The 13,084-nt window shown below is 26.4% G+C and overlaps 1 protein-coding gene across 6 annotated transcripts in view; it reads left to right on the top strand.

The window, feature by feature from the left end:
• The window catches only part of DIP2 (disco-interacting protein 2), a 192,768-nt gene that overhangs the window by 137,035 nt on the left and 42,649 nt on the right, over positions 1-13,084 (top strand). For all 6 annotated transcript variants that reach the window (XM_071188297.1, XM_071188299.1, XM_016048412.4 and 3 more), the window contains 2 exons: positions 7,394-7,468; positions 12,975-13,052. In XM_071188297.1, the coding sequence (XP_071044398.1) occupies positions 7,394-7,468; positions 12,975-13,052 (153 nt within the window). The remainder of the gene's footprint in view (positions 1-7,393; positions 7,469-12,974; positions 13,053-13,084) is intronic.

Below are 13,084 nucleotides of genomic sequence, written 5' to 3'. Positions count from 1 at the left end.
CGCTACGAATTATGCAAAAAACACAGTTCACATTGTTCTGTTCAACGTTTTCACAATTAATTCAAACTAATTCAATCTACTTCGGCGTATTGTCGGTCCGTAGCTTATGAAAACGCCATTCGTTTTACATCATTCAAAATTTCATGATTTTTGACAATTGTCGAAAACAATGCTAAAAGGTTTTTTTTTCCGACATGACGGTTAAAACAAGATAAAACCGTCAATTGTCAAAAACTTTCCAGCCTTGCCTAATTATATTTTTTTAAAGTTTTAAAAATTTTTTTTTTTGAGTGCTTGAAAAGTGCTTATTTTTTGTTGAATAATTTGACTACGCATCTTCATCAAGTATTTGTATTACAGTATAATAAATAAAAAGTTTTGATATAAACATTAAATAATTAGTTATATACCTTTATAGAATTAAGTGTTTGAGTTGTTTCATATGCAATTTTAGTAATATATAATAACCGGTAACATCACAACATTAACGCTACAAGTATATGAAACCAGATTTAACTTCTCTAATGAGTAATATATGTGATTCTATTGATTAAATGACTATTTAATCGATGGCTGAAACGTTGATTTATATCGTACCATTTTGTTTACACATTCGTTTCGTGATTGAAAGTGAGTGGGAGGCTGTCGACCGATGTCCTAAATATACGCGCGTATCACGACCGAATGTCACCGATTAATTTCTTTTTTTCCTTTCTTTTTTTTTCTTTCTATCCTTTAAAATCTTATTCGTCAAATAAGTTCTTAAGGTGACCAAATGTCCTCGAATTTCTGATCAAAAAATTTAATGCGAATGTATGTAGTTCATAGTTCTGTAATTGGCGTGAACAGTGTTTGAAATTCTGTATGTTGTTTTATACTTGACACTGGGTGCGTAAAGTTTTTAAAAAGTGCTTAAAGGTGCTTATTTTTGATTTGCGTTTTTTAAAAGCCCTTTAAGGCGTTTTTTATTTATTTATTGGGGTTTGTAAAAGTGCTTAGTTTTCTCTTTCTCAAAATAAGTTGTTTTTTTTCATTTGCCGTGTCGATTGTCTTAATAAATTACGAAAAAGCATGATTTTCCCTGCAATATTTATAAGAAAATAGTTATTTTATCATGATTATGTATCTTCATTACAAATGTTTTCGCATTTTGTTGATTTTTATGTATATAAATAAAGAACGTTAAACTATAGGAAGAAAAAAATTTTATTACTGCGCATATGCTAATTATTTTTTATTTTCTTCTTTTGTTTTTAAAAAAAGATTAAAAATATTTTAAGAGTGCTTAAAAAGAGCTTAAAACATTCTTATATTCGATGAAAAATTTAGCTACCCACCCTGGACGTTTTGAATTTTTAAGAAATTATAATTCGTAATTTTTGAAGTAGATTTTCACATCTTCACCATGAAACAATCTATGATAGTTAACAATGCCGTTTTAACATTTAACAAATAATAAAGGGGTCAATATGAATAACAAAAATATGCGTTCTCAATTACGATTATTCTTTATATCCATATACAGATTTGAATTCTGAATATGAAGATTCGAATACAATTTTTACAGTTTACAAATAAGGTCGGAATGAAAACTATCATTAATGGCTACCTGGAAGTCTTAGCCCCCCCCCCCCCCATCAATATTTTATGTGTTAGCTCATTAACAAATACGGTATTCTTAACTAATTTAATCTTGTCAGCACATTAAAAACTTACTGTCGATTCATAGTTCTATAGGTTAGTTTAGATCCCCAGTGGCGGCTTGAAACCCACCCAGCTTCAGATCGATGGGTACCAGCTTGTCTGTGAAGTAAAGGCGGCCTGTGCACAATGCTGACCACATTGCCACAATCATGCCGTTGGTCATGAAATTTTGAAGCCTTAACTTCCATGAATCCCTGTCTCATAATAGACTGTTAATGGGATGATTTACTTCTATATTTGTTAAGATTTAGTGGTGTTAAAAATAATTGTAATTAAATTATTTATATCGAACATTAAATGGTTAAAGGAAATATTTACAACTAATCCATATATTCTAGAAAAATCGCCGGTTATAACTAAGAAGTTGGCATTATACGGTATGACATTATATCCCGTGTTACCGACATGAGAATAGAAACCGATTATGACCATGAATGTTAACCCTAGACGCAAATGGGCCAACGGTCTCCCCTTTATATTATTTCTTTTCTGACGCTCTAATTACAAGCAAAAAAAATTTTTTGTATTTTTTAATTATAAAAAACAGTCTGATTGTTACTAAAAAAATATGTTAAGTTATAGGAATTATATTTGTACTGAAATATTAAGTCCAAAAAAAAGTGCATTGAAAAAAATTTTTTTTTCTTCATTCCTATTTATCAATACTTGATTTTGTAAATTTAAGAAATATATAAGATGACTGCAAATAAATGCAAATTTGAAAAATTATTGTTTGGAAGATTTTACTTACGCGGAAAAAGGCACCGATTTTTCATTCTGTATTTCATAGCCATTAATTATTAAAAATGCTAAATATATTTATTATTCACTTATTTTGACCTTAAATTAATGCAAGATAAAGAAAAAAAAGTATGAAAAATATGTTTAATAAAAATTTTGCGTCAAGGTATTAATAAAGAAAAGTCTTTTTATTAAATTGTGTAACGATACTTTTTTCAATGACAGTTTTAGACTTTGTTATTAAATTAGTATTTGTCATACGTTTAAAAAGGAAGAAAAAAAAATGTGATTAAGTTTTTAAAATTTTATATTCACTGTATTTATTTAGCAGGGCTCTCGAGTCAGTCTTTTCCCCCAAATTTAACTTTTTTTTGTTATTATTTTAGTTCATTATGGGCTTTAAAAAATATTAACATTTATTTATTTGATTTTAGCATACAATATGGTCATTCTATTAATGTTGTGATACACGTATAAAATGTTTACTTCTAGTTAACGTCTAGTTAATACAGTCTAGTTAACTGAGTTCCACCCTCCCAGACCTTTTATTCATGTATAAGTCTCTCCTATTCGAAATATCCTTTGTGAGTATGTCATATCGTTACGCTAGTCCATGTGATTTCCGTTTTGTGCTTTTGAGTTAAGCTATTATTTAACTGATGTGAATGTACTAACAAAGAATAAAAAATAAAAAAAAACACTACTAATTATTTTGAAATATTTAACGTGAAGAATGAAATATTTAATGATATTATGAATTAGTTTTGGTGTGTAAATGAATAAAATAAGTTGAATTATTGTTGTCTAAAAGGAACTGTTATAAATGTTGAGAATAGTTAGTTATCAGAGAAACGTCACTCTTTAGTCTTGAGTTTAGTTATTTTATTTTGAACTGAAAAGCTCGGAAGAGAAATTCTTATTTAAATTTTTATAAATTTCGTGTTTTATTTAATAGTTTTTTTTATATTGTTATTGAATTTTTTTTTAATTTATGCTACTTTTTTCCCTCTTGGCATTTTACATAAATAAGTTCATCTAAGCAATCAAAATATTAAATAAATTATGAAGTCTTGATTGGATATCAATATAATTTTACTAGTTTAAAGAATCCTAACTTTCGGAACCCTTGTAATCCTTTCGCGGAACTCTAGGGTTTCGCGGAGCACCTTTTGGGAATAGCTGATCTAGTATTTAAATCATCATTTTCATTTTGATTACATATCATCACAGTGTAGGATCATTGCATGACTTTTTAATACCGTGTTTAAATTCGCACCTCTTTTGACGCGATTTATGCATTTGACACTTTTCGTTTGTTATTGAATTATTATTTTGATGACGCCATCTTTCTATACAGGGTGTTCAAAATTCGATCAATAAATTCAGAAGAATGATGAAAAGTATCGAGAAGATAAAAACTAACCGTAGAACATAGGCGTGAAAGGGTTAAAATCACGAACCATTTATGCAAACTCTGAGTTTAGAGAAAACAAAGGTGAAGATCAGCTAAGGTTTATCCTACCTTAATTAAGCTCTTGTTGGAATCGTTTTTACGTCGTTGTAAACTGTCGTATTAAACATTGACGTCAGCGGGTGCCACTTCAATTCTTGTAATAACTAAATAAATAAATCTTTTTGTTGTTCGCATGTTAGTAGAATTTTATGATGTTTTACGGGTTTTTCGTGATTTTCACCTTTTTATCACCCCCTCTAAATTTGCCGGTCGAAATTTCTGGTACCCTGTTGATATCAAAACATACCAGCCGGCCAGCAATTAGTTACCACAAGTTATTAGTTACAACAAGCAATTAGTTACAGCATTAGTTATGAATGTACTTGCAATTAGTCAAAATAATAAATAAATAGATAAATAATAATAAAAAAAAAACTTTAAAGAAAAAAAAAACTAAATTTTTGAAAAAATTGCAATTTTAACAGTGCCGTGAATCTGAAAATAAGACTTCTGAACTATTTTTCGAACTAAACGGCTCTCCATTAGTGATTATTTCTGTTACGTAGCGCTATTTAACTTCTGATTCTGCAGTATTTAGTAATCTTTTCCTTTTTAATCATTTTGATTACCGGTTATCATAATGTAGTAGTCAAGCTTATTTTCAGGTGATAATTATATAACTAACGAATTTCATACGAACAAGTATTGCTTAGATTTGAAACAGCGGTTGTTAAATAGTATTATTAAATATTCTTGATGACGCGTGTCGATATAAAATTGAAAAAGAGACCGCTCAAGACTACTTGTGGAAATCGGCAAATTTATTTGTTGTCGGTCCGTTAAATGATGTTAAACTTGGAAGGCAAGGAGATGGTTTTTAAAAAAATTGTTTCAGTTTCTTGCAAGGGAGAGGGAAAGGGTTTCAACATGTCTGACTACACACGTTTTGATTATAGGAAAACATTTAAAATCCGAAAATTAAATAATTTATGTAATTAGTTTATAATTTTTTTTAAATATTTTTCTTCATTAAGTACAAATTTAACCCCTATTGTTATGCCTACATATCGCTGGTTCAAAGTTAAAACGACAACTTCTGAACTCACTTCTCATTCAAATAACATGAGAAGTGAGTGCAGAAGTGTCGTTTTAACTTTGAACCAGCGATATGTCATTAAAACTAGGGTTTTTGACCCACCCACAAACCCAAAAAAACTCAGGCTTAAATGGGTTTTTTTATAAACATAATCAAGATTAATGAAGAATAATAGATTAATGAAGAATAAGATAAAAAAGAAATAGATTTAAGAGATTTCATATTTATCTGAAATATATTGATTCTGGAATTTTCAAATAAAAACTAACTATAAATATTCAATTAAAAGAGTAATTCCTAAAACTACTAAGAAAATTGTTAAATAAACAGTAGTTCTGTAGTTAGTAGGCCTGCAAAAGGCTTACTTTATAACTAAAAAATGAAGCTATAACTTATGAATGTTTAATAATAAATAAAACAGAAAACAACATATTTCTCTGATCCCAATATTATGATTTTATTTTTCTTCAGGAAATAATTACTTTAAAATTCTTTTATTAATACCAGCAGGAAAATATGGTACTACACATTGAAATTAAAACTTTTTTTATTTTAATTTATAACTTAATTATTTTTGTATAACCTTTTTTTTTATTAAAATTTTTCTCTTCTGAATTAAAAATTAAATCTAAAAAGTGTTAAACTAAGTAATATTTTAACCCAATAAAACCAACCAGAGTTTAAAAAAAAAAAAAAGAAAGAAAAAGGAAAAAAAAACGGGTTTTTTTAACTTTGATTAAAACACGTAGTTATACTTAAAAAAAATAAATTTTAAAATATGATTTATAACATGTGTTTTGTTTCGGATCTGCTAGTATACATTTATGTAAAGTAGTGTGGCATGTGACTAAAGGGGGTAAGGTGAAGACCGGAGACATCTCTTATGGACGGCCCCTTATATCAAGGAAGCTATTATATTAATAGAAACGGTAAACTGTATGCAAGGGTCATAGTTGATTTTCCTGATAAAAATTATTTTGTCTAGAATTTTAGTTTTTTGTCTTGATATTCTTTTGTCCAGGACATCCCAATTTCTATGAATACAAATGTGAGTTTTAAAATAATCGAATTGAATAATCAAAAGATTTGTATTTTCGATCCAGCATCTTTTTTATTATACATTATTTTATTGCTAAATTTCTTTTATCAGTGAAACTGGTAAAATTTGATAGTTCGAACTTAGGGACCGTCCACTAAATTATACATGTTTTAGACTTATAGCTTTACCCGCAGGATTAGTTGTTTCATACTTTTTGGAATTTCAGTCATTTTATTAATAGGAAACTCATTTAGCAATTTTACATTATCATATTTTTATGGTGATGAATTCAGGAGCTTATTATTTTCTGCAAATTTAGTTACAGATCTTGTAGGGTGGAGTTTTGTATTTTCTTAATATTTTATTCGTCTCTTTCATCGGACTTTAAAATAAATTAGGTATATTAATTAACAATACAGTAATCATAGAATTTTTAAATGGTAAAGTGAGGGATCCTTCTCTAAATTACTTGTGTACAAAATTATTAAGTGACATATTCACAGTATTTTTGACTTGAAATTATTGAAACCCTACTTTAAAAGATTTTGATTGAGGAAGTCTTGAACTTAATTACAAAATCTAATTAAATATTGGTATGAGGGAATATTAAATAACTGTAATTGGTTATTCTTTTCTTTAATACAGCAGTTCTATAAAAAATTTCTATAAATTGATCTTTTACTATTGAGTTGTTCAGTGCTTCATTAATAAAATTATACTATAAACTGTTAAAACCTTTTGTTCTGAACTAAGTAGTCTGAAAATAAAAATATATTATGTTATACTTTTGGAATAAAATTGTAAAATTTGTCTTTATTAGAGTTAATTATGTACCCTACTTAGTATTAAGTAGGGTAAAAAATACTTATAAATATATGGATTTTTTTTGTATTATTTTTTTTTTTGATTGCCTTCTACAGTAATGCATAAATCTATTATAATTTGTGCTTTTCCCATGCAAACAACAATAATCATTAATTCAACACGCAACAATATTAATTTATTTAGCATATATATGTAATAATAAATTAAAGATGATATTGCAAGCATTGAACTTGCAACTCCTATTTTTTACCCTTAATGGGTCAAAATGACCTAAATGTACAAAAACATTGGGTGGATAGCTATTAAGGGTTAAATCTACTTTCACTTAAAAACATGTGAACATGTTTTTAAGTGAACATGTAAAAACATGTGAAAAATAGTTATATTTTTTTAGCTCCTTATTTTCTTATAATTAAAAAAGTTTTTTGGAAGTCCTATTTAATTACTTATATAAAAATTTTAAAATTATAATAATGGATTGATTTGTATTTTATTTTGTTAATTTCTTTTTAACTAAATGTGTTGTACTTTTTAGGTGACATCACACAGAAAGGGTATGAAAAGAAACGAGCCAAACTTTTGGCCCCATACATGCCGGCTCGCAGCACAGGTTAGTTTCTTACTCTGCTGACTTTGTTTACTTAATTGACATATTTGCACAAGTTCAAACAAATACGAAAAGTATTTGAATTGAAATAATTTTATCTTTACATAGAATTTGTATGAAAATTTTTTAATTTATTATTGACAAATCCCTTCAAGAGGAATAAAATTATCTTCCATTGTTTTAAATCAAAAGTTTTTGTTTTTTAATATTTGAAACACATGAGAAAGTAAATATTGTCTATGTTTCATATAAGAAATACACTGGGCAGCTTTTTTACCAAATAAGGAATATTTGGCTGACTGCCTCTTCTGAAGGCCCAATGCTAATTATTCAGTATTTGGCTGAATATTCAACTACCAAATATTTCATTTTTAACTTCTAGAGTTTTAAGTAAAGAAAAATAAAAATAAATAAATTTGAAAAAAGATTTATATGAAAACTTTACTATTATTTCAAAACTATTATTTAAACTATCGAAACACACCATATCATTTCTACTGTTTGCCACACTTGTCACTTATGCTGTAATATTCATGTCATACAAGATAAATTTTAATTCTAAATTATCAATTATAGTTGTTTATAACATTTTATTGTAAACTACAGCTTTGTCTCTTAATTAATAAAAATTAAGTGAGATTTATTATCAACTTGAATTAATTTAATAATGACTATTTAGAAAAATTGTAGTTAGTAATTATAAAAATAAATTTTCACCCTTTACTCCACACTTTTTAAAAGTACAGAATATTTATTATTTTCATATGCAGGATTGGCCAAGGAATATGGGAATAATACTGAAAAAAAAACATTTACAGTTTTTTGAGGGAGAAGAACATTTTTTATTACTTTGTATATCTATTTAACTGTGTGTACAATGCAATAAATTCAATGCATAACTGATGCCCAACATAAATGTAAACAATCAAATCTTGGCAATAAAAAATACAAAATCAGCAAAAATCAATAAAAAATGAAATATAAGAAATGAAGCGTCTGGAGCTTTAAATTGCAGTGATAAGAACTGCAGATTCAGAACAACAGTTATCCCTCTTATGGAAATGGCAGTAGGCACCAGACTAATGAAGCTATACGCGTGGAAATAGCATGTCCTTCAATGTTAAATTATTGAGGACAGAAGAGAAAATTCAATTTAAACTTGGCAGATATGTAAAATGATGCCGTGAAGGGTTAAAATTAGTTCCTTTTATCTGAGGACTCAATGTAATTAAAAAAAACCAACAATAAACAATTTTGCATTTATGTGAATGAAATTCTTGAAATGTGTTATTTGCTTTATGATTGTATTTTTGTTAGCATTTATTAAAAAATATAAATAGTTTATGTTACATTAAGAATATATTTTTGCATTTTAAATGTCAGAATTCTCCCTAGGAATTAAAAAGGGCAAGGCGTTGCCTCTCGGAAAAGGGTACTATAAGTTTTGAAAAGACACTCTTTCAACACCATAAAAATGCATCAAAATGTGTTATGTAATAACTGAATTTGATCTTCAGCAATTTTTAAATTACCCTCTTATATTATTTTATGTATATATTTCTAAGTATATATTTCAACAAAAATAATTCTCTCGTTATCAGAATAAGAGAAAAATTTGTAGTTTATAAAAATAATTAAAGGCTTGCTAGTAGGTAATCTCTGGACATAAATTTTTTTCAAAAAAAGTAAATTTAAAAAAAAAATGATTAATGGATAAACTTGAAAGCTTTTTTCTATAATCTAAACTGAAAATTATGAGAAAATGAACATTTATAGGTGCTTTTTTTTTAAAAAAAGAAAAAAGTTATTTATTTAAAAAATATCTTAAAAAATTAAAACCATTAAAAAATCTATAATATTCCCCCTGAAAAAAAGATAGTTATAAAAATTTTATGAGTTGAGAATAATCCTAACAAATTAAATATTTATAATAGTAATCAGAATTAAACCTATAAACACAGATAATTTTACCAGTGTGTAATTATTATTTAAACAGTGAATTAATTTTTTTAAAAATGCAATAGGAATAAAAAGGCTGTGTTTTAAAGGGATGGCTGCTTATTTTTACAAAAGGCGCATTTATAGGGATCAAGGACAGGCAGGGTGGACCGCCCGTTCTAAAAGGGCTTAGGGAGAACACTACAAATGCATAGTGTGATACTGAAAATAGATAAAAAATAAAGTACATTTGAAAGGATTTGTTAAGGGGTACCAAGTAATTGCTTTATTTAATGAGAAAGAGACAATATTGGTGACATGTTCAACTTGTGTCGTTGATAATGTACTTGGTATTTCTCATGATAATACATTAACCAATATGCACCGTTAGTTATGTGTTACAAAGCTTCAAAGCTATTCACATAAATTGCATTTTAAATCTATTAGTAGTTGGCTATTTTGTTTGGCAATACAAATTCTTTATTAATATTTTCAAATATAAAAATAAACTAGTAATGTATCTATTTTACATGTGGGAAATATTTAGTAATATATGAAATATTTATTGTTTGTGATGTATTTATGTCATTAAGAAGAATTTCAAGATACTTAGATCAAAAGTTAATGTTGATATTATACACTATAACCATTGTATTAAATATATATATATTAAATTACTAAATACATTGTAAATAATACAAATAAATTATAAATAATTACTAAATACTTTAATCAGGGTTGGGTTTTTGACGTCAAAAAGTGGTTTGTGACATGACAAGGGTATAATACTGGTTTAAACCGTCAAAAACCCGTCAAAAATGTCAAAAACTAAAGTTTGCCAAAAAAAATATATAAACTTCAAAACTACCAACAGTTGCCATGCATTATATTGAAATTTAATTATACTATAGGTAATCAGCAGGTTTTAAAATATTTTTTAATTAAAATTAAGGTAAAATAACAGATTTAAAATCTCAGAAATTTATATTCAAATGCATGTGCAGACACAATATATATATTCAAATGCATATAAATATTTAAAAAAATTTTGCACAAAATTTTTTTAAATATTTATATTTTGAAAAAAAAAAAATTTTTTTTTTTGATACTTAAGAAAATTAAAAGTTTATTACTATGCATTTTTGACATATAAGGAACATATAACTAATATTTATAAGGAACTTACAAGTTATGTTGTATAAATACAAACTTGATACAAGTGTATGAAAAAAAATTTTAATGTTATACCGAATATCTTTATTATCCAGTATGTTAATTTGAATTTAAAAGTAGTTATATTTGTGAATAATGATAAATATAATTCATATTGTTTATTATATTTATTTATAATTATTACACTTATCATTTTAAAACAATTTTTACCTCTTAATTTTTTTCCCCCACTTGTATTAAGAATACAAATAATGCATATCTTGAAAGCAAGAAGTAATTATTCAACAGCTGAATATTTAGATATTCAACAAAACTATGTATATAGTATTCAGCAAAATTAAATTCACAAGTATTTGGATAAACTAAATTTTCAGCATAGTAAATGAATAGGCTGAATATACTGTAAATCGACACTAACTACTCTGTGTATTTAACAGAAAGCACTTAAATTTGTATTGTCTTATGTTAAAAAGATTATTAAGAAGATTTAAAAGAATATTAAAAAGATTTTTCTTTAAAAGATGTCTAATGTACAAAACTGCTAATGTTTATCTTTAAAAATGTCTAATTTTTAGTATAATCTATACTATACACTAAATTTGGTTATAAATAAATTTCTTAATAATATCACTGCAGATTTTCAATAACACATGAAAATGAATACATAATATTACAAAAGATGTGAGCTTTCAAAAGTACAAGATTTTGGTTACCATTCAAAATATAAGTGTTTCTTCAAAATTTTAAATTTATTTTTTCTAGAACATATTTAGAAACACTATCCTTTATAAAAAATATATAAATTTTATATATTAATTAAATTTCACATATGAATATAGGTTTTTGACATTTTCGACATTTTTGACAGTGAGGTTTTTGACGTGACGGTTTAAACCATGGTTTAAACTGTCAAAAACTGTCACATGTCAAAAACCTGCCAACCCTGACTTTAATACATTGAACACAATATATTAAATTACTAAATAATTTAATATATTGTGATCAAACTTGTAGAAGACATTTAGCAAGTCAGTTATTCTTTAATTTTGTGCTGAAGTAAAGTAGCATTGTCTTTACTTCACAAAAACAATCTCTATGAAGATTATTATGTAAAATTATCTTTAAGAGCAAGTTTAAAGAAGTCACGAAATTATTAATTTGATATGCACTGTTGGACTAAAGTATTCTGCTTGATTGACAGTACAATGCTACACACTGTGGGTCCATTTGTAAAATGGGCCTATTGTAAGATTTGTAGTTAGCTCTGCTTTCGAGTTTCATAAGTTATAGCTCATCTATCAGCTTGAAGGTTGATGGAAATATTTCCTAGTGGTATCAATATAATTTTTTTGAAGTATTTTAATTGTAATTTCTTTTGGTTTTTAAATTTCTGAAAAAAATATTGTTTTTTGTACCATATATATATATATATATATATATATATATATATATATATATATATATATATATATATGAGTAAACATACTTCATTTGTAGAAAATTCTTCATTCTTTAATTATTATTTTACTACCACTGTGGAATCATTCCCAATTGCCATACAAGTTGGCATCTATGTTTTTTATAGTCAACATGAAGTCTATATGAACATTCATGAATTTAAAATTTCCAGTATGCTTTTTAATTCTCGGCTTTACAAACCACTCTTTTGTTTTATTTATTTCTAATCCTGTTCTTGAAAATTATAATAAATTTCCCTATTTTCTATTTTAAAAAAAAGTGCAATGGTTTCATTTATAAATTTGCCCTCATTGTATTTGATGAATCCCTTAATATGAGCCAGAAAATTAGAATTCATTATTGTGATTACCAGATTTTATATTAATCTTATTATTGTATTATTGCTTTCATTAATAACTATTGTTTGTTCATAACTATTGTTTTGTTTAGTGACTAACAATCACAAACGCAATTCTTTCGGTTTCATTTTTATGATACCTTTTTAAAAAGTATTCCTTTTGTAGCCCTTCATATTTAGTGTATGCTTGAAAAATTTTAATGTGTTTCCTCATATGTTTGCCACAACTAAGGTATCCTTTAAGAAGTATGAGCTGGTCACTGTAGCAGAAAATGCTCAAAACTGCATATGCAACAGAACATTCAATCAATTACGCATCAATTTATGTTTGGAGTAGAACTATGTATCATTCCCACAGAACCCTAATTGCAAAAAAAGTTTTATAAAAATGGTAATGATTTAACTTGCGAAATTTGTAATTTTAAAAAGTCTTGTTACAGAACATATATAATTTTGCTCTTAAGAAACTTGCACCTTTCAGTTCTGTATAATGATCTTTGTAAAATATTTCTTAAAAAGCAATAAGTTAAAAAGTTTTTCTATTTTTATGGCGTATACTATACATTTCAATGAACATTTCAGGAGCTGCTAGTCCTTCAACAAGAGCTAAAAGAAGAGCTCAAAGAAGACTTACTAGAAATGAAAGTAGATATCATTCTGGTATGTATGAGATTTAGAAATTCTTTTTTTTA

This window comes from Parasteatoda tepidariorum, chromosome 12 (assembly GCF_982258835.1).
Source record: "Parasteatoda tepidariorum strain Cologne lab strain chromosome 12, Ptep-v5.0, whole genome shotgun sequence".
NCBI lineage: Eukaryota > Metazoa > Arthropoda > Arachnida > Araneae > Theridiidae > Parasteatoda > Parasteatoda tepidariorum.
The sequence above is the reverse complement of the archived record's forward strand: the minus strand, read 5'-3'. Positions and strand labels throughout refer to the sequence as shown.